Here is a 21,522-nt window from a genome sequence, read left to right as displayed (position 1 = left end):
AGGATCTAAAAAAGGAGGGAATGTTTTGTCTTGATATCGACTGTATATTCTTTACAAAAATACTGTAACGGTTGTGGTAAAAAAACGAATATGACCGCATGTAGCAGTACAGGGTGAAGTGGGACGACTTCCTGCATGGCGTGTGTATTCAGGCTGCATTTGGTGTGTGTGTGTGTGTGTGTGTGTGTGTACACTTCCAGCCATTTCAGTCTTAGTGCATGGCCGCACCACGCAGACCTTATGCACTCCTTTTTATCTGTTTAGACTAACACCATCCCATTCTGTCCATGTTATCAGTGTGTGGACTTCATCAGGTGTGTCGCAGTCCACCTTTATTGCCTAATAAAGTTTGTAATTCAAATTGTGAACGCATCGTAAAGTCTCACAGGGCGGGAAGAAACGGAGGCTTTACTTCTCCACAAAGCCTCAATGGTTCCAAGTCCCTTCCTGGGGTGTTCTTGGGGGTGTCACTACGTGTGGGATAATGGGAAGCATGCAGTGTGGTGACGAGAGCTGGAGAGCTTGTGTAGGAAGCATCTAAGCTTATTTCTGTTGTTCTGTCCCATTTTCCTCCTTCTAGAGAGTGGGAGAGTCTGTAAGTGGCATTCTTTTTGCTCTCGGCCGTATGTGTGTCCTGCTGCTGTGGTGACTGTAGCTTTGCTCAGCGTCCTCCACCTCGTGTGTGTGTGTGTGTGTGTGTGTGTGTGTGTGTGTGTGTGTGTGTGTGTGTGTGTGTGTGTGTGTGTGTGTGTGTGTGTGTGTGTGTGTGTGTGTGTGTGTGTGTGTGTGTGTGTGTGTGTGTGTGTGTGTGTGTGTGTGTGTGTGTGTGTGTGTGTGTGTGTGTGTGTGTGTGTGTGTGTGTGTGTGTGTGTGTGTGTGTGTGTGTGTCCCTACTGTATATGCATGTTCAAACACTATGTTCGCTGGAAATACGCCATAGCTTTCATTTGCATGTACTGTTGAAGACATAGCATGTGCAAGTTTTTGCTTTTCATTTACTTTTATTGATATGCAAATACAAACATTTTTAAATTGGGTCTAGACGTGAACATTTAAAAGTGTGTCTTATTCTTATCTTATAGCAGAATGGAAAGCAGAATCTTGTGAAATTGTCTTTTTTTATCCTTTATTTAATTTGGCTTCTGGCAGTTGATATCATGTGCTTTTGATGTAACATTGTGAAAGTGATGATAAAGAGGCAACATATCAAAGAGACAGAGTTTTAGTAGTAACTATTAATACAAAGGATTCAATTGGTTTTAAAGACTACAGCATGTAAGATTAGCAATGGAAAACTAAACAATAACAAACACTGTGGACCTCGTGGTGTGATACTGCATGTCTCTTTTGTCTTCAAATGTTGCCTCTTTATTTGGAATTCAATACTTAACTATGCCTTTAAGTTCTGTCTGAGGCGATCAGACAGAATGCTCAAAATCAGTGTATTAGTTATGTTTGAAATCATAGCAAGTCAGAAAATCCTGATAAGCAGAAGCTCTTCTCGCTGAGTTGTATAGCTCTGGCATTGATCTTAAAGAGCAAGGCATAAGCAAGTGGCTGTTAAGTTCATAAAGTTGAGAAGACTTCAGTGATCAGCTCGTATTTTAACTAGGAGTGCTGCTGTATCACCACAATAAGCCTTTGTCTGAGATTCTTTTTACATGTCCCAGTAGGCTCAGATGTTAATAATAAAATGAATCATGGCTGAATTATATTTAACTGCGTCAGGTTCTGGTATTGTCCATCCTGGCTCACTGTCATGGATTACTGGAACACATGACACAGAGCCATGGCTAATGCTATTAGCTACTGTGACGAGTCAAGAGCCATGTCCCAATCTGTACTACACACACTAGGGCTGAACGATATATCGTGTCATGGTGATAACTGCGATATGCGCATGCGCGATATTCACATCGCAGGAACATGCGATTTATTTTATTTTTTTAGGACGTGCGATATTAAAGGTGGGGTAGGTAAATTTGAGAAACCGGCTCGAGATCGCTAGAATTTGAAAATACACAACCGGAGAAAATCTACCACTTCCGTATAGAGCCCCTCCTCCAACACACACGAACGCGCACATGACCAATGAGGGCACGAGATAAATTTGTGCCCCGATGGAAGGCTGACAGGCAGGGAGGCCATCCAATCCGACGGATTGGTTGTACTTTTTACAGTATTACGGCTTCTACAGATGACATTTTTTTATGGATTATTTGTCAAAGCACTTAAGATATTCATTGCTATCGGGATGTTAAGAGCATTCCATGGAATATAACAAAAAGTGTATCTCGAGCCGGTTTCTGAAACTTACCTACCCCACCTTTAAGCAGGTAAATTAACTCAAACACGTCATGTTACAATTATTTTGCTGCTTGCTACAAAAGGAAAACTATAGCTATTTAATAATGCTATATGGCTATATGGCGCTGGTCAGGGGTACTTGAGTGAGTGACATGCAGGCTCACCAATCACAATCATTCTTGATCAGATCACAGCAGGCCCCGCCCCGCTAGTTTGCAGACCATCAAAACACCGGTACAAAATTAGCTAGGAACAGGAGGACAATACCGGGGAGAATGAAGATTTACTTCCAAAAAGAAAAGCAACATCTGCCATCTGGAACTATTTTTGATACAAAAATGTTCTTCTCTTCTTCATTCACAGATGAACCCCCTTATCTGAGGGTAAGCAACATGCATTATCATGTTAGATCATGACGTAAGGTATGATGAGTCAACCAGTTAAGATCCCGATGTCCGTGACTAATATCCTTCATCCGGTTAAATATAGTTAAAAAAAACGCAATATATATCGCAGGGGAAAAATATATATCGCAATGTCAGTTTTTTTTAATATCGTGCAGCCCTACTACACACTACTTTAAAACTATGTGTAGTACATACCAATCATCATATAAAATGAGTCCAATGAGTCCTATCACTAATGTAGTTAAGTGTTTGGTTTATGCATGAATGTTTTCGTCAGTGCTGTTCTTTCTCACTGTGACCTGCGTATCACAACAGGAACCAGTCAAATGTCCGCCGGATGCACACGGCTGTGAAGCTGAACGAGATGGTGGTCAACAAGTCGCAGGGAGCCCACCTGGTTCTGCTCAACATGCCCGGACCACCCAGTAACAGAGGAGGAGACGAAAACTGTATCCTTCAAGCTGCTATACTATGCATTTATAATAACAAATCAAAGTGTGTGAAAGAGGGGGCTCATAGTGATGAACATACAAAGAGTAATTCATTATACCCTCAGCTTAACAGAACTTTACAGTGAGTTTCATTTTATTTGTAGCTGTCCGGCACAACTCTCACAGCTCTCATAGTATTGTGTTTGGCAGCAACAAGGTTTCCTTTTAACATTCTTAGAACCTGCTCAGCACCAACCAGCAGACAGAAACAGTTAGAGCCACTTAGAAGTTAGAAAGACCAACAAAACTAAAAGTGATCATTGGTTTGTTGTATTAGAAGACACATATTGTGCTCATTTTCAGGTTCATCTTTGTATTTTGTTCCTCTTTGTGACATGTCTCCATGCTTTATTGTTCAAAATACTCTTTATTTCTCTCATACTGCCTGTGCTGCAGCACCTCTTTTCACCCTCTGTCTGAAACCAGAGCCCAGACTGCTCTGATTGGTTAGCTGGACGGCGCTGTTGTTATTGGTCTACCCACTTAGAGATGTCCCGTCCCTTAGCCTATCACGTACAATGTGTGTCACTACATTACGGAAAACTTCCTCTGGAGGGAACTTTGGGATTTCCTCCTTTGCAGACCATTTACATGCATTAAAACACACTATAGGAAAGGAGAAACCCAAAGCAGCATAATAGGGCCCCTTTAATTTAAAAGGTGATGTGTTATTAAGTAAAGATAGCAAATTACAATTAGCACCAATGGTGTGTAATGGTATAAACGTCCTGTCTTTGAAGAGTGTAATCAACAGTATTTATATATATATATATATATTAGTTAGCTTACATTATATTTTGTCATGGCTCACAAACATGTTAATCATTAGGAATAATAGTTAGGTAGGGCGTAAATCGTTGTTATCTTAACATTATCATGCTATGGTGCAAGATCGAAAAATCCAATAAATCAGTTATATTTAAAGTCTGAAAAATGCCATCATAGGGTCAGAATGTTCTGAAGATATCTGGCTTGTGAAAAATGGGTCCAATATTTTATTTGGTGACATGGCATCTCTTTCTAAAACATTGCTGTTACTATCATTTAAAAAATGTTGTAATTTATATTGTAGTAAATGTGCGACAATAGCCTAAAGCCATGTTTAAGTCTCTGTGCTTTATTCCTTGACCGCTCTCCTCTCAGACATGGAGTTCCTGGAGGTTCTCCTCGAGGGTCTGAACCGGGTCCTCCTGGTGCGAGGCGGGGGCCGCGAAGTCATCACCATCTACTCTTAGGAAAACACAAAAAAACTCTTACGCCCCATCCTGCACACATGGACTTTTGCCATGGATACCAGTCACCGGGCATTTTTCGGGGAAGAAGCCTAATTTGGTTTTTATGAATGGCGGGGTTGTTGGAAGGCGGGACCACTTGTGATTGACTGATGGTTTTGAAGGACCTCAGGAAGAAGCAGTGGACTGGTGGAGAGAAGGAAGCACAGTGTGCGTCCACGCTGTACCCCTGCATGTGGAAGATAGAGCATAGAGACACTTTATATTGTTCATTTTACTCTGAAAAATGATGTTCTGTTACATCTTCATATTCTTTCCCTCTTTTGTTGATGTCAAGTTACTGGCACTCGCTGTGTAAAGATAAGCAAAGAAGTGAACGTGCACTGTTGATATGATCCTCGTAGTCTGTTATTGTGTATGGTGCACTGTGGGAGGTGCAGAGACATTTGCTGGAACTGAGAAAAACATGCATATCGAAGACAGACTTTGATCTCAGTTGTAGACATATCATAACAATGCTTACTAAATAATAACATTTAAAATAACTTTCTAAGATACTAGTTTTAGTATAAACTACAAAAGGGCAAGCAGTCAGTTTAAAAGCTGTATAAAACATCCTAGGTCGTCATCTGTCGGTGTTCTGTGGTTGTTCGCCTTTTCAATGATTCACTGAAGGATGTTGGCTCACTTCCTGTTTTCAGATCACAGGTACTTGATCATTGTCAACATCTCCCACCTTCATATATAGGGAAAAATAGCCATAGGTAATTTAAAGGACCCTTTGTAAGCTTTATAAGATGACATACTTAATGCATACATATTTATGGTGGCTAACGTAGTGCTCAGTTGGGAGTAACTAAATATATTTTTTAATCCGAGGGCTGTTTGACAGCGTGCAGTAGTTTAATACAATAGTAGATTGGCAATGTTGACTTTGCACTACCTATCTTTCAGCACTTAATTCATTATGAACTCTCCTCTGGTTCCATCGCCTATAGTGACACTTCCCACTGGCTGACACACGGCTACATTGTGCAGAGAGATACTGAGCAGAATATAATTCCACACTATTTAATACTCAGCGTTGTTTTTATAATATCTTACCTAACAGAACTTTTTCAGTCCCAGACTGAGTAGATTTATTGTAATGAGCATGTGTAGGAGAAAAAGTGCCAAAATGAAACAAAAGAAACTGTGGAAGTATTATTGATTCATCTTTAAGCCACAAAATAGTAATCGCTTTTTATTACATTGACAATCTTTAAAAAAAATAAAAGCACAATTACTTTTTTTTATGATAGAGTTCATCCCTGTCAGAAGTCTTTTAACATTTGTTAAAATGAACAAGTAGTGGAATTTCCAGGACCATTCAACGATGGTTCAAATGCTGCACAAAATAATTGTAAAAAGGGAAGAAGGAAAACTAATTAAACCCTTCCTCATGTGTACCTCCACAGTTTCTTTTTATATTAGCTGCAGTATTTTGCGAAGCAGAAAGTCGTGTTCTCCTGAACTTCTTTGGGGAAAATGAGAACTTCAGATTGTCAGTTAAGCAACATCCGTATTTTGTTGTGTTTTTGTTCAGTTGTTTACGTATGTTACTATATAGTTATGGTCTCTGTAGTGTTTGTTGAATTATATTTGATCTTCTGTTACTTTAAGTGTTCATTTTTCCGTGTGATTCTTATGGAAGGAGGCAGAGAGTGTGTGTGAAGACGGCAGCAGATGTGTTTTGTTCCAGCCAATCAGAAAACACGTCATGCACAAACACATAACTCCCACCCTCGGGATACAGTGGCACCCTGGACTGAAAGTAAAAAAGAAATCAGAGTGAAGCAACCAGGGTACAAAGGAAGGGTTCAAATACCTCTGTCAATATGCAGTTCAAACAATTTCAGTTAACTTGTTCAGTTTTATATTTTAACCACCAAAGATAAAACATAGTTCTGTATAAATAAACTTTAAATTGTCTAGTTTTAAGACGTTTGAAACCTTGAAAGTTGTAAAGATAAATTATTAAAGATGTAAAATTGAAATTGCTTTGAAATCGGTTACTGAGCTTAATAGCAGTAGCTGTGCATACAGAAAACACGAAACCCTACAAAAAGAGTTACTGGAGGTATATAGGATTGTCCGCAGTGTGTTTTTCACAGCTCTAATGTTTGAGGTGACTGGAGAAAGAAATCTACCTCAAGGTGTCACTGAGGCTTGACTGGAGAAAAAGAAGTGTGTTCGATCACATCTCTCTTTCAGAACTGCAGAGAATTTTGTGTGTGTGTGTGTGTGTGTGTGTGTGTGTGTGTGTGTGTGTGTGTGTGTGTGTGTGTGTGTGTGTGTGTGTGTGTGTGTGTGTGTGTGTGTGTGTGTGTGTGTGTGTGTGTGTGTGTGTGTGTGTGTGTGTGTGTGTGTGTGTGTGTGTGTGTGTGTGTGTGTGTGTGTGTGTGTGTGTGTGTGTGTGTGTGTGTGTGTGTGTGTGTGTGTGTGTGTGTGTGTGTGTGTGTGTGTGTGTGGTGAAGCTGTTTGTGTTTCTGCTGTTGTCAGGCTCATGGCAGGCCTCAGTCTGGATCAGGAAGTCGATGTGAGCGCACATATAGAGGAGGGTAGCCCTGTCAATTGTATTTGTGCCTCTGAGTAATTATTAAACGTGCTGAAATACACTAAAACGTTTCTGGATCCTGATTCTCTTCACAATGGTTGCCTCATTAATAGAGAGAATTATTAATTTTATCATAAGTTACTCAAAGAAGTATGCTTTCTTAATATTGAATCAATGTTGACATTTTAAGGCAGTTATGGACCAATGGCCTTACCACTGTCTCTGCTACATGTCTACAGTTGTGCTAGCAGGCCTGTTTGGCTGTACTGTGCTTTGAGCTACATGCTAACATTAGCATGTTAACATACTCAATAGCAAGGACATGATGATGTTCAGCAAGTATGTTAAACCTTGTTTTTAAGTGTTAGCATGGCAACATAATAAGCTGAGACTGAAGAGAATGTCAAGCTTTTGAGGTCAAAAAAGTGGCAGGGGAGCAACAATTTAGCAGGATTTATTATAATCATTTTCCATGGATATTTGTACCAATGATTGATAGGATATTTTTGTATTACGTTTATACCTTTTTTCAAACTTTAAAGTTTTTAATTCCTGAACACAGTGCTGCTACTGTAACAAAATTATTTCTCAATTTAGGATCAATAAAGTATCTATCCATCCAACCAACCATCCAACCATCTATCCATCCATCCATCCAACCATCCATCCATCTAACCATCCATCCATCCATCCATCCATCCATCTATCTATCTATCCATCCATCCATCAACATTGCAAACCAAATAGAACAAAACCACTCGAACAACATTTTTCAACCTTAGTGACAATTAAAGAAAAGCCAAAACATCTTGTATTTATTTCTAATTCATCAACAATTTCAATCATAAATGGCAACAGTTTTTTCCCACTACAATTTTGTAAATGTTTTTATTTTTTCAGCCTAACTTTCTTTGCAGGATTTCAAATTGTGTGGCCTTAATAATAACAATTGGAGGGGTAAGTACACTACAAAGGAACTTCTCAGATTTGCAACATGATGGATGGGAACAACTAGATGAACTTTATATTAAGTGGTCAAGAGCAAAGATAGTTTGGAAAGACTGCAGTAGCTCTGACAGACCACTAGAGGGAGGCATTACCTTCCCGTGAAACTGTAGCTCCATGGCAGCCACTTACATGGAGCCAGATCAATCATGGGCACATTTTTGTATCAAATGTCTTCCATAGAGGTGCTTTCAAATGCTTGTCAACACAGTGATATGGTTACTGACCTGTACTGATCCATCTACATCATCTCAGGTTATCATCAGCTGCCCCCTGAAAATATCTTATCTTAGCTATATCTTATTTAGTGAGGAAATCTGCACCCCCCCCCCCCCCCCCCCCCCCCCCCCCCCCCCTTCTGTCTGACTGGATGACATCCAGTCCACGCAGGCCTGACACCCGACTGGTCACATGATCTGTCTCACACAAACAAACAAACCATACTAACATCTGATTTAATTGGAGCGTGACAGAGATAAAAGAGGGGGAGTAAATTAGACTGTGTTGGAAAATGATGCTTTTCATGTTGACAGATTTCAGAGTATTATGATCAACATTTTTGAAATTGTGTTTGCAAGAAGTAGTTGTTCTCTAGCCTAAAAATATGTTTCTGTTACCTAAGGAGGAAGTTGTGTATCTTATTACAACAACACCCTGAACCTGAATCCTGTTACCATGTCATCCAGTTTTCAAAAACGGCTTCATTTTCTGGTGCACATCTGACAAAAAGTCTCTGACAAAGACTCCCTTGAGCTTTGTCCTTGGCTGACCTTTGACCTCTTGGACACTGTGTTTGCCTTTCATTACTTTCTCTGCACAATCTGTCAGTCCACAGTACCGTCTCTGTCTTCTGTTCGCTTTGTTGGTCAGATCAATAGACTGGATGCTGACAGCCGACCCAACGTGTGTCGAAACTGGAAAAGTGACACAGGGAGACTGAAAACACAAACACATGTTATCATTGATTCCAGCAGCATCAGCACTATAGTCCAGAAACGGTTAAGAGATATGTGTTCTTCAGTGTAATAGTATAGTCTTGTGCCCATATTGATTTAAGCTATGCTGTTCAGATATTTTCATCCAATGAAAATTCTTGGATTTATCCCATCAGCTGACAGTTATAAGACTGTCATTTGGATGGTTGTGTAAAGGACTGTGCCCTTAGTGCATATTCTGTTAAGTCAACCAAGCTACATGGTTAGGTTTAGTAAAACATCGTGACTTGGGTTAAATAAATATAAGAATACATTACATGTACATGATTACAACAGCAGATTTAGCAGATACAGTTAGGGGAATAAATGGCTGAGTATGTACACGTTATGAATAACATGAGGAGGAGGAGGAGGAGGAGGAGGAGGAGGAGGAGGAGGAGGAGGAGGAGGAGGAGGAGGAGGAGGAGGAGGAGGAGGAGGAGGAGGAGGAGGAGGAGGAGGAGGAGGAGGAGGAGGCGGCATCAAGTGACACATCAAAAAATAAATGTGTGACAAAGGTAATAAGGACGCTACAATAATGATAATGAAGTTATTCAAAAATAATACAATCATAAACATAATCATAAAAATAGAAACTATTTTGTATTCATTTGAGAGACAATGCTTACGATAGCATTCATAATGGCACACATATAACGTTGCTTTGCATTTTTGTGTGCTTTTAGAATCAGAATCAGGTTTATTACCAGGTAGGTTAACACATAGATCTATGGTTAACACATAGGCCTACGGGGAATTTGACTTGGTGTTGTGGTGCATACAAAAAAATAAAACGAAAAGTAAAAACATAGAACTATAATAACATTAATAAAAATATAGTAAAATATAGCAGTATTAACATTGACTATGATTTAATTCGTATAAATAGAATTGGAATACAATATAATGCAGTAATGAAAAACAAAATAATTATACATTGTGGGGTTGATAATTAAGATAACATAAAAATGACAGTTTGAACTATTTTCAAACTAAATAACACTGTATTGATGTATTTAAACATTTATTTGTAAACCTTAATACAGAAGCAACGTTGCAACAATATTGAGCGTGTCATAAAGCTTTTATTTTGAAAATTCTTTACGAGTAGCGTTTCTGGTCACTGTGCCTGACTTGACGTCGCAGCTCTACTCTTTAACATCAGTAGCAGCCTTCGGCATAGTAGCGCTGCTGCAGATCCTCTGGGGAGCGGACAGAAAGATAGCACTGTGTTTGTGTGAACATGCCGACAGATAGAGCATCTTTCTGCCTCTCATGTATCCTTTCTCGCTTTATCTGAAGAGGAGTCCTGTAGAGGAAGGACTTACAGAGCCAGGAAGGAGGTGACATGCCCTTCACTGCTTGGCGCAGTCATTCGCTGTCAGACTTGGACGAGGTAAAGACCGTAATTGTGCTTTAAAATCGTTATTTTTAAGGCAAAGGAAGCGTGGCCATCTGTTTTGGATAATCTTCCAGGGAGAATAACGACAATACATGCCGGAGCGACGGGGAAATGCAGCACAGCGGGCGTTAGGCTGCAGGTGGATGGCCAACCTGACGGTTCCAGCCGCCGCTTCCTTCCCGTTCCACTGCTCTGGCGTCACCCAGCGCTTTAAACCCAACTGAAAAACACAGAGATCCGAATAAACCATGCTTCCAGGGGTCGGTGTGTTCGGCACCAGCCTGACCGCCAGGGTGATCATCCCGCTGTTGAAGAACGAGGGCTTCGCCGTGAAAGCGCTGTGGGGCCGGACCCAGGAGGAGGCGGAGGAGCTGGCCAAGGAGATGAACGTGCCGTTTTACACCAACCGGATCGACGACGTGCTGCTGCACCAGGATGTGGACCTGGTCTGCATCAACCTGCCTCCACCTCTCACCAGGCAGATCGCAGTCAAAACACTGGGTGAGTCCTGATGCTGCTGCTGCTGGGATGGGGGGGGGGGGTTGGATGCTGCGGCCCTGCTGTGGTGGGGGTGGGTGGTGGGGGGGCTGACAGACAGGACCCCAAGCCTCTGATACCACAACTTTGTGTCTTTATTGTCCTGCAGTGGAGATGGGGATGTGAGCAGATTTATTTAAGGCTGCTGCTGGATTAATGTGGAGTCAGATTGTGGCTGCAGTGCCCTTGAGCAAGCCTTATCTCCAGGTGTAGTAGAACTGAGGCAATAATTTATCATCACAGTGGTTTAAAATATGACCTTCTCTGACAGGATGTAGTTTGGATTAAGGGGTTTCACTAAGCACTGATACACATCCTTGTTGTGTGGTTGTGTTAACAGAGGCATGACTTCCTTCAGTATTGCAACTAAGAATAAACGTGCATCAGTGGTAGATGTGTGTTAGGGGACTCCCCCCTAAATACAGGACTTAACCTGTGTTAGTGAAACTGACAGACACAGAAGAGGTCTGAATGCAGCGAAAGAGAGGTTGTTCTAGTTTCAATCTGGAGCATCGCAGCTTATTTTGGAGATCACATTCAGGAGGACTCTGTGAAAGAATGGAGGACTCCTGAGCTGTACTCCACACACACTGGCTTTATTTACCCGCATTTATTTGGCAGCAGAGCTCAGCTGGCAGTAGACTCAATAGGTCAGGTTTGTGACTGAAATACAAATGAGTCCTAGCATCCAACAAGGATCTGGAAACACATATTGGGACTACAGCAGTAGTGATGATCTTCACATTTATAAAACGCAATTCTCCAAAGCCCAGATCAACAAGTCATAGAAAATGAAGCTGTTCCGGAGCTTTCGGTCATAAAATATGATCTTTATCACTAAATGAAAATAAATAAGAACATCTGCAAACCCATGACTGCTGTGCAAATTCAATCTGTAAAAAGCTCATGTGATACATCGCTAAGCGGACCATGTCAACTAGAGGAAGTGCACCTTTGTGAACCGCAAGGTCAAGGAACAAACACTGAGATGTATTCGAACAGGCATCACATTTTCATGAAAGATCCTGTTCTTGTAAGACATTTTCTATTGACAACACCTATAGGGTTAAACACACCTTCTTACTGTGTGTGTGTGTGTGTGTGTGTGTGTGTGTGTGTGTGTGTGTGTGTGTGTGTGTGTGTGTGTGTGTGTGTGTGTGTGTGTGTGTGTGTGTGTGTGTGTGTGTGTGTGTGTGTGTGTGTGTGTGTGTGTGTGGTGTGTGTGTGTGTGTGTGTGTGTGTACTCGGCTGATGAGTTCTTTAGCACGCTCCTTTTTGACCTTAGCTCAATGTCATGGTTTGTCACCTGACTTTTTGATGCGTAGCACGAGATGTTGGAATTCAAAGTGTCACATGCATCTGGTTTGGTTCGGTGTAGGTCTTAAGGGCATGGTTGGAAAAGTGTCCACAAAGTCACTTCTGCATTGGCATCTCAGCATCAAGATAAGGCCTCTGTGACTCCATTCATTCTCACACTGGCTTCACATTCTGTGGAGGAGTACAGTAGACGGTGTTTGTTTTTACCGTGACAGTCAATATATACTGTACATGCCCGCTCTTAATCGCCACACTCATGCATGCAAACACATTCCCGATTAGGAAGTACATCTCTTTCTTCATCCCATCATGCATGTGTTAATCCGTGTGAATACCAAATGAAGCCAGCTGATCCAGGATCTGGTCCCAGTGAACTTGACTCGGGCTGCAGCCACACGGAGACGATACGGGTCGTATCCGCTACAGTTCTCTATCATATAGACGGTTCGGCCACACGAGGCCGACAGGGAAACGCAGAAACGATAACGATAACGGGTACCCAAGGTGGGTAGATCTGCAGACGCAACGCTCTGGGGGGCCAAACGAGTGATTACGCCCTATACGATCATTTCCTGATAACGAAAATACTGACGGGCTGTCAGGAGAGGGGGAGGAAAAGAGACACTCTGTATATTATTCTTATATTGTTGTATAGAGTCGTTATTCATTTGTTTTAAAGCTCAATAAATAACAAAGAAGACCTTTGACCGGCACTTTTATAATTTTGTCCGGAAGATTTAAACTTTAACGGACATGTTGACCGGCGGAAAAAAACGGAAACACTGCCGCACGGTCCCCTCGTCCCTTGGAAGAGGCGGAGAGGTGGGTGTTTTTCGTCTGCTGGTGGACTACCGGGGAGATTTACAGCAGGAGCACACGCTTGCCTCGGGGAGGGAGAAAAAGAGCCAGAGCCCTGGCCCCTGCCTCTCCCCACCTCTGCTGCTAAATCCATGTGGAAAATAAACAGAAGAGCAACCATGCATGCTCGTGAAGTCTTCTTCGATGCTTTTGGTGTATTTTGTGGCGGAAAGTACAGTGCCACTTACAGGCCCGGCATATATACTACAGTGTCTCCAGCGGGTCGAGCGGTCTCGTGTGGACGGGCACGTTTCTGGTGCCGATTGCGTGTGGACGGAAGACTTTTTTGATTTCGAATTCGGTTTGTTTTCGTTACCGTCTCCGGGCTGGTTTCCTCACAGCTCCATTGTGAGAGGGCCGCCTGTTCCTTCCCAGCATCCTCTCTTCCTCAGCCAAGTCTGGGTCCAATCCTATTTGCATTATGACGGAACACAACATAAAACAGCGTTGGGGAAATTCTGCTGAACTTCGTTTTAATGATCAGACTTGGAGTTCAGTTCGCCTTGGTTGTGCTAGTTTGGTGTCTGAGAAGTTGTTATCAGTCATGCTATGTTACATTACATTACATATTATTCAGCTGATGCTTTTATCCAAAGTGACCTACATTCCCTCAATACCGTAGACATGCTTACAGAAGCAATTTGTAATAGACTAACACAGTGGTATAATAATGTATCCGTTTATGCACATTGCACTTTACATGGAACATTTTAAGAATTTAACTTGCTGGAGAATAGTCGGTACTCTGAAAGAATGTAAAAATAGAACAAAGTTAAACATTTGACTAAACATACTGATTATTTTATTTCAATATGGTCCATTTCGGGTCTACCTTAGTCAGTGTTACATTTTTTCAAACATATTTAAAGAGATATTTAAGAAACTATTGCTTTTTAAAGTGTTTTCACCTTCCCAACCTCTCCGTTTACAGTCATAAAAGTTTAAAAAACAATTGAATTGTAAGAAGACACATAGTGCTTGTGAAATAAAAGGATCAGCTGAAATGACCCTCAAAATGATTCCCGTAACACATCATTCAAAATGTCAGTACTGTATATTGCAACAGTATAATGCATGATACTTCCGGCGAAGTCTTACGCACACAGTGACTGGTCCCCGAGACGCCAGCTGGGTGAGAATGCACAACTTACTTCCTCTTCTGTCAGGGTGTGTGAGCTGATGCTAATCTGCCCATTGCTTCCCTCATGAGCTAAGTTGATAAGTGTGATTAGACTTCTTCAACAGAGGAATGTTACATTTCTAGCTTTGAAGGCATTCAACAGTAGATTGTGTGAGATATTTCTGTCTTAAAGGACACCTATTATACTCTTTTTCATCAATATATTATAGTTCTCAGTTATATACAAAACATGTCTCTGAAGTGTTTGGCTCGAAATACCAAACAGATCATGCATTGTAGCATCCCATAATCCCCTCTGTTTCAGCCCTGTTTCAAAGGTGCTGATTCTGGGTCTGTTACTGTAGGTGAAAATAAAGTGCCCCTCCCCACGCCCCTCTGAGAGATATTACACAATGGTGCTCTAGGAGGAGATTCAGGTGATCAGGTGGGGGGGGGGGGGGGGTGGGTGGGTGTGTTACCTTGGTTGGGTTACCTTTATTGGCTAATAGTTACACAACCCAAAAAAACATGATGACATCATAAAGTGGCCAATATCTGATCAGCTTGTTTTGAGACTTTTGAGACAGCTTGTTTTATGTACATAGAGCAAATGTTTTTTTCCTGAAACTTTCAGAATCTTATCATTTTTATGTATAAAAGACATGAAAAAGTGGATTTTGCACAATAGGTGACCTTAAATTTGTCTTATAGCACATGTTTATTTTACAACAAGTATTGAATATTGCCTGCCATCCAATGCTGACTCCAAAAATGAATGAAGACTACACACATTAGATGTAAACTGATATAAAAATAGACTTGAAATGCCAATGTTAACCAATGAGGAAGGTGGGAAAACACTGGTTCATCAACATGCTCCACGTGTTGTTCAGGTTTTACAGGAGTCCCCCCTCCAATCCTTTGAACCAGTCCGTCCTGTTGAGCTGCATCTCGCCTTACATTGGGATTTCTTTCACTTATCTTTCTCTTTCTACTACTACGGCATTCCTGAGGCGTCTGATGTCACAGCTTTCAATGTGTTGGCAGGGGGGAACCTCACTGTGAACACACACACACACACACACACACACACACACACACACACACACACACACACACACACACACACACACACACACACACACACACACACACACACACACACACACACACACACACACACACACAAAATTCTCTGCTTTCAAATACATACTTGTCACTGAGACAGCTCCTCTGCTCATAGTTGACCTTATTTGACCTCTCGTCATTTTCCTCTTTTTTTATCCTAAAACTGTCTTTTTTTTGTTAGACATAAACAATGTTGAATTATCTTGCTGTATAAACTTTAAAGTGGCCTAAATTCGTTAAAATTATCAAATCTTACTGTTTTAGAGACGTAATTATATTATGTCGATTCATTTAAGGAACAGGAACTAACATCGTGAGTATAACCAATTGAATGAGTTCAAATTGCTTTTTTTGTTTGATTGTTTTTGGTTTAGCTCTTATTAAAGTATGTTTTCACCCTATATTTGTGTGTGGTTGGGGCAGCAGCTTGTGTGTATGTGGGCCAGATGCTGGGGGGGAATCTGAGAGCTGAACTGAAACTTTACTCCAGCCGAGTTTCAGGTGCGCTTTCTGTCCCTTTGTGCAGTTTTGTTTTGACGCTGGGAGAAACCCTTCAGCTCTGGGGGACCTGGAGAGTTTCACACTGATGAGCAACAGGCATGGAAGTGTGTCATGCAAAACCCGCCCTACATTACGCAAAACCCCCCCTACATCACGCTGTTCCATCATTTATCAGATGGGGAAATGGAACAAATCCTGTTATTTTAAAATGTAGTAGAAATGTAATACAAACCACAGGGGAGTTGAAAAGGTCAAGCAGCACTGCATACTGCAACAATGACTGATACCCAACTGAAACGTTGACTTAATTAAATGTATTATGTCAACTTAATATTATTGCTTTCAACTAACCTAATACAGTTATGTGACATTTGTTGACATAATACATTTAATTAAAGTCAACGTTTCAGTGTTGCCAGTATACTCAATAGGAAGCTGAATACATATCAGTGTGCATCCAAATCATTGAACTGATTACTCATGACTGAGCCCATTTTTTAAAGAGGCCCTATTCTACTTATTCGGGTTTCCCTGTTCCTGTAGTGTGTTATATAGGTTGTTGTGCATGTAAATGGTCTGCAAAGGCTAAAATCCCACAAAGTGACATAACTAAGTAACACTCGCGCTTATATTGACTAGCGCTACAATACATTGTATGTAATAGGCTAAGAGGCGGGAAATCTCTAAGCCGTTGACCAATCACAACAGCTTTCCAATCAGAGCAGACTGGGCTTTTTTTTTTGCAATTAAAAAATCTTTTGAAAGGCAGCTTCAAACCTCCAATAATATTTTAAAGTAAAATATTTGGGCAGTTTAATAGATTTCCCATACTCCAATGCTTCGTTCCTTTCCACACATACCCTTAAAGCTGTACTCCCTCATGTTTTGATATGAGTCTTAGTCAAATGACCACTATTTGTTACTGTTCCTTACTAACTCACTATCTGTGTTCCGAAACTTAATTCCTTTGTGTGGCTATAACACCAGGGAGTGTATGTTTAAGTCTCTGTAGCATTAGAGGGTGCTTACTTGGTTACTGACTTTGTCATTTAAATCAAAAGATAACATCAAATAGGTTAATCAAAATAGTCCCATGAATAATCAGATGAAGTTCAACAAGTGTATTGAGTTGTCGTAAGCTGTGAGGATGAGTAATGGCTTCCTCAGTGTGAGTTTATCCTGAAAGCTGTGCCGTCATGGACATTTGAATTATGACACCCATTATTTTACCTCCACCTAATGAATACCTCCTGTGATTAACTGTCAAATTTCAACATATAGTGGACATCAAGCATATACAGCAAATTACAAGTTTAGTTGGATGAATTTCTGTTATTTGAAGAGAAAAAGGGATGAAAACATGAAAGGGAAGTATGGCCATTCAGACTGTGAACCCAGCAGTGAGCAGGATACGGTGTATATATGAGTAAATACAGCCCCAGTAGTGTGTTAATGAGGTGTCCCATGACCCAGATGAGAACTAGTCTGGGTGTGAGTAAACAGCACATGACCTCTGCATGACTTCTTGATATATTGAGTTGTAGCGATGGTTTATCCGCTCTGATGAGCTCTCAGACACCTGCTCTGAAGGGCCACCCAAAGGCAAAGAGCTATTTATAGCCGGCCTGCAAAGGGCACGCAGGCAGGCATCATCATAAATACATGCTCCCCCCCACTGATGCTCTTATGCAACTGCACTTCCTCCCACTGGCAGCCCTCTCAACTTTTTAAAGGGCTAGTAGACCCAATATTTACAGACTGTTATAATAGTTATACTGTAACCACTACTGAGGTTAGATATTCATGCACCTAATTCAGATTTACACTTATAAAGACATGTATATTCATTCAAATTCTTAACTATCTTCACTAGTATCTGTATATATTTAAACTAAACTACTCTGTGTTTTATCTATACTTTTTTTTTTTATCATTTTACTGACATTTTTATTCTCATTTTTTTTTCTCTTATTGCTGTTGCTGCTCTGACAACTGAATTGCCTTGGCAGAATAATATTGTCTTCGTTTCATGTTCGTTTTTGGACAAATTTAGAACACTCAGTTTGTAAAATATAAATATACATTTTCTGTTCACTTTTCGTAGAACAGCTTATAGACAATAGCACAGCTTTAGACAATACATTGATAATAATACTGCAATTTCTGTGGATATTTGTAGAAATAAGCTTGAAGCCTCTGGGTGTCTCATGGTAGTAGCAAGCACTAACCATCTGTGTGTTCTGGAGAATCACAGAACGGCCGGTCGTCAGCGGGCCGTTGACGGCCGGCTCGGTTCGCTGAAGGCCCGGCACCGCCCTTTATTTAAATTTGAATAATACTTACTTTGATCAAAAGCAAGTAGTACCGGTCAAGGCTGCAGCCAGAGGATGATCTGCGTTTATTCCTGTCTACATTGTATCCCCGCACCATCCGCCTGTGTGCATCAAAGACGCAGACTCATTGTTCCCACTAAAGTAGGGGTGAGTGTAATAAGGGGGCAAAGTTGACATTCAGCGTGTTGCCGGGAGCATATAAGGATTTATCCAAGATGTTGAAAATGTAAAAAATGTTTTAAAAAAATATTTAAAAGATAAAAAGTTTTAAGGAGGTGACGCTACTCAGCCAATCAAATTGGTGCAGTCAGTGAGTCAGCCCGATAGATTCAAACACACACAGAGACGAGACAAGAAGAGAGAAACAGTCGGAGTCATTTCAAATGACGTGCTCAAAAAAGAGAAAGGTAGACCGCGAAAACAGAGCATTTAATGACATTTTATCTTCCTGGACCTCTTTGAAATGCAATTGAATACCCCTGCATTATAGCAACAACAACAACAATAATAATAATAATAGCAATAATAATTGGGAGGGGGGGGTGTGGCTGTTCTTATGTTCTCTGAGGGGAGGCTCACCTTCACGAAACTACAGTTTGAATTGAAACCAACTTAATGTAACCAGGCTTGAAAATACTTTCCAGGCTCAACTTCTCTTCAGTGAGACTTCCCTTTCCATTCATCAGTCTGATGGATTAGGGTCTTTGGGTCGAGCTGTGTTCCACCAATGGAGTCAGCCAAGAGAATGTTGCAGATAGAGCGTGACGCTGCCATTCCCAGGCCTTCTTTCTCAGTGTCGGTGCTAGCTCTTTTCTCCATCAGATTCCCACTGGTTCACGTTCATGTTCTCCTGGACGTTCATTAGTATGGTAATGCCAGTGTGTGTGAACGAGCTTGCGAATGGATGACGAGGAGTAGTGAGGAAGAAAAGCAGAGAGAAAGCTTGTCTTCCTGTGAAATTGCCTTTGTGCGTCAGATGAATGGCTGGACGGGGAGGCTCTTTCAGGCCGCCGCCACGCTGCGCTGACAAGTGAGCATTCCTGAAGAAAACAGGGAGAGTAGAAGACCTCCCCATCCCGCCCCTTCAAAGTGATGCTTTTCATAGCATGGACCCTTAAAGAACTGCTGTGTGGCGGAGAACTTGGGCTTCAGGCTTTGGAAGAGGAATCACATTGTGTTATTAAATCCACGGGCAAGTGAGAGGGCAAACTTTTGATAAGGAATTATTTCCAATAAATCCAAAGGTTTGGATTGGAAGGAAAGCTCTCAGTCATGAATAATTCTGCGTTATCAGACTGCAGTCCTTATGAATTTTTTTTTCTTCTCTATTATTCAATTCCAGCAGAGAAAAGACTGCGTTTTGTCCTCGGGTTAATCTGTAAGCTGTGAGTGACTTTTCTCTTTGCATTTTTGCCTTTTTTTCTTTGCATTTTTGACTTTTTTCATAGTTGACTGTAAGGTCACAGGAAATAGGGTGAAAACGAATGATATTTAACAAAGCACCTCGCTCAATTCAATGGGAATGTCTTAAACCTGGCCATCAGCATGCCCTGAAATGTTGAATGCTTCGAATAATAAATAATTTTTAATTTAATCACATTTTTTCCAACACTTTCAACCTCATTATGAAAACCTTTGTTTTTGCTGATGATGACCGGGGCATTTTACAAAATTAACCCATTTAGATTGCGGTTATCATCAGGGCTGGTTGATATGGATGACATTATCTTCAAAATATGAATGGAATATTTCCTTATAATGAATGGGGACAGTGACAAAATAGAAAAAGCAACATACCGTGACATTAAATAAAATGGTGGTCTACCACAAGAATCAGGAACAGCTTCAGTGCTCTTTGTCATAGATTGACCCCATGATTGGAAACTACTGGAGGGATGAACAACATTTTCTCTAAAATATATTCTATCATTTGGTGTTCAGATCAGACTGTGAAACAAGCTATTATTATATTCGAGTAGTCATAGTGCAAGACATCACGTAGCAGGTTGGAAACCTCACAATGTCATGATAAACACACACGCACGTCAGATGTGCCTTCCTCTTGCTAGTTTGACAAAATCCACCACAGATTCTTAAACCTTGACCCATAAGAGCATGCAGCTATCTTCCATGCAATTGTAGCAAAATACAATTTCAGTGAACCTGTAACTTACCATGACTGTCATTCTCATGATAGGACAATTACACTCAGCCCCCTCATACCCCATACCTTCTTCCTGACTAACTGTTGGGGGTGCAACATGAAGTGTAGTCTAACTTTTGTCACAGCAACAATTGAAAACTCTGTGATTGTATTATCTGACACAGTGACTCAAAAGACAAAACTATCATAAAGTCTTGTCTTCCAAAATCTCCCCTAGCTGGGTTGAAATATGATGACAGTCAATTGTATAGCACACAATTCACATAATTGATATATTTCTTAGTAATTATAATGTATCACTGATCTTTACTAATATATAATATTTTAGTGGATGAATTACTGCTTATAGAGACAATTGTTTGAATTTAAGACCAGTAGTTTTTGTTTTGGTCAGATGTGTTGCCTCTGTTTTTCATCAGTGTAGCTTTTATATCCTGTAATGACATGCAGCTGCAATAACTTCTGGGCTTAACGCTTTCCCCCTTTAAATACTTCACTGATGAGGCTGCTTAAACACACCTTCTGTGTGTGTGTGTGTGTGTGTGTGTGTGTGTGTGTGTGTGTGTGTGTGTGTGTGTGTGTGTGTGTGTGTGTGTGTGTGTGTGTGTGTGTGTGTGTGTGTGTGTGTGTGTGTGTGTGTGTGTGTGTGTGGTGTGTGTGTGTGTGTGTGTGTGTGTGTGTGTGTGTGTGTGTGTGTGTGTGTGTGTGTGTGTGTGTGTGTGTGTGTGTGTGTGTGTGTGTGTGTGTGTGTGTGTGTGTGTGTGTGTAACTCTTGCATGCCAACACCTGCGTAATCAGTTGTGGTATTGGGAAATCACTTGTGAAACATTTCTTTTTTGCACAAACACATGTGTCTACTGTATTGTCCTCCTCTTCCCCACATTCTATGTCTGGTGTCATGAACTTCATCTGGCTCGATATTTTCTGCCTTCAGCTCATCCTGTTGTATCCCCAAGGTGAAGCCCATCCATTATAGTTGTGCTCAGATGTCCTTTATGTGCCTGTGTTCAGGAGTAAGCCTGTCTGTGTGTTTTAATTGGTCCTGTGGGACGGAAGACAAGAGGCAGCTGCAGATCTGAGAGCAGGGCGGCCATGCTTCAGGACCTCTGATCCAGTGGCCATGTTCTGAGTGTTACTACTTCAGATATTA

The 21,522-nt window shown here is 41.0% G+C and overlaps 2 protein-coding genes across 7 annotated transcripts in view; both read left to right on the top strand.

Moving 5' to 3' along the window:
- The window catches only part of slc12a7b (solute carrier family 12 member 7b), an 81,575-nt gene extending 75,102 nt beyond the window's left edge, over positions 1-6,473 (top strand). For 4 of the 6 annotated variants that reach the window (XM_034108977.2, XM_034108981.2, XM_034108979.1 and 1 more), the window contains 3 exons: positions 581-595; positions 3,030-3,163; positions 4,349-6,473. In XM_034108977.2, the coding sequence (XP_033964868.1) occupies positions 581-595; positions 3,030-3,163; positions 4,349-4,440 (241 nt within the window). In that variant the 3' untranslated portion in view covers positions 4,441-6,473. The remainder of the gene's footprint in view (positions 1-580; positions 596-3,029; positions 3,164-4,348) is intronic. The other 2 variants (XM_034108978.2, XM_034108982.2) reach the window with 1 other exon arrangement.
- A 3,670-nt stretch (positions 6,474-10,143) lies between these two features.
- Positions 10,144-21,522, top strand: part of gfod1 (glucose-fructose oxidoreductase domain containing 1) — a 32,611-nt gene continuing 21,232 nt past the window's right edge. Inside the window, exon 1 of the mRNA XM_034108751.1 lies at positions 10,144-10,915. Within this exon, the coding sequence (XP_033964642.1) occupies positions 10,663-10,915 (253 nt within the window). The 5' untranslated portion in view covers positions 10,144-10,662. The remainder of the gene's footprint in view (positions 10,916-21,522) is intronic.

The sequence above is a fragment of the Pseudochaenichthys georgianus genome, chromosome 20 (assembly GCF_902827115.2).
Source record: "Pseudochaenichthys georgianus chromosome 20, fPseGeo1.2, whole genome shotgun sequence".
Taxonomy (NCBI): domain Eukaryota; kingdom Metazoa; phylum Chordata; class Actinopteri; order Perciformes; family Channichthyidae; genus Pseudochaenichthys; species Pseudochaenichthys georgianus.
This window is presented reverse-complemented; position numbering and strand designations above follow the sequence as displayed.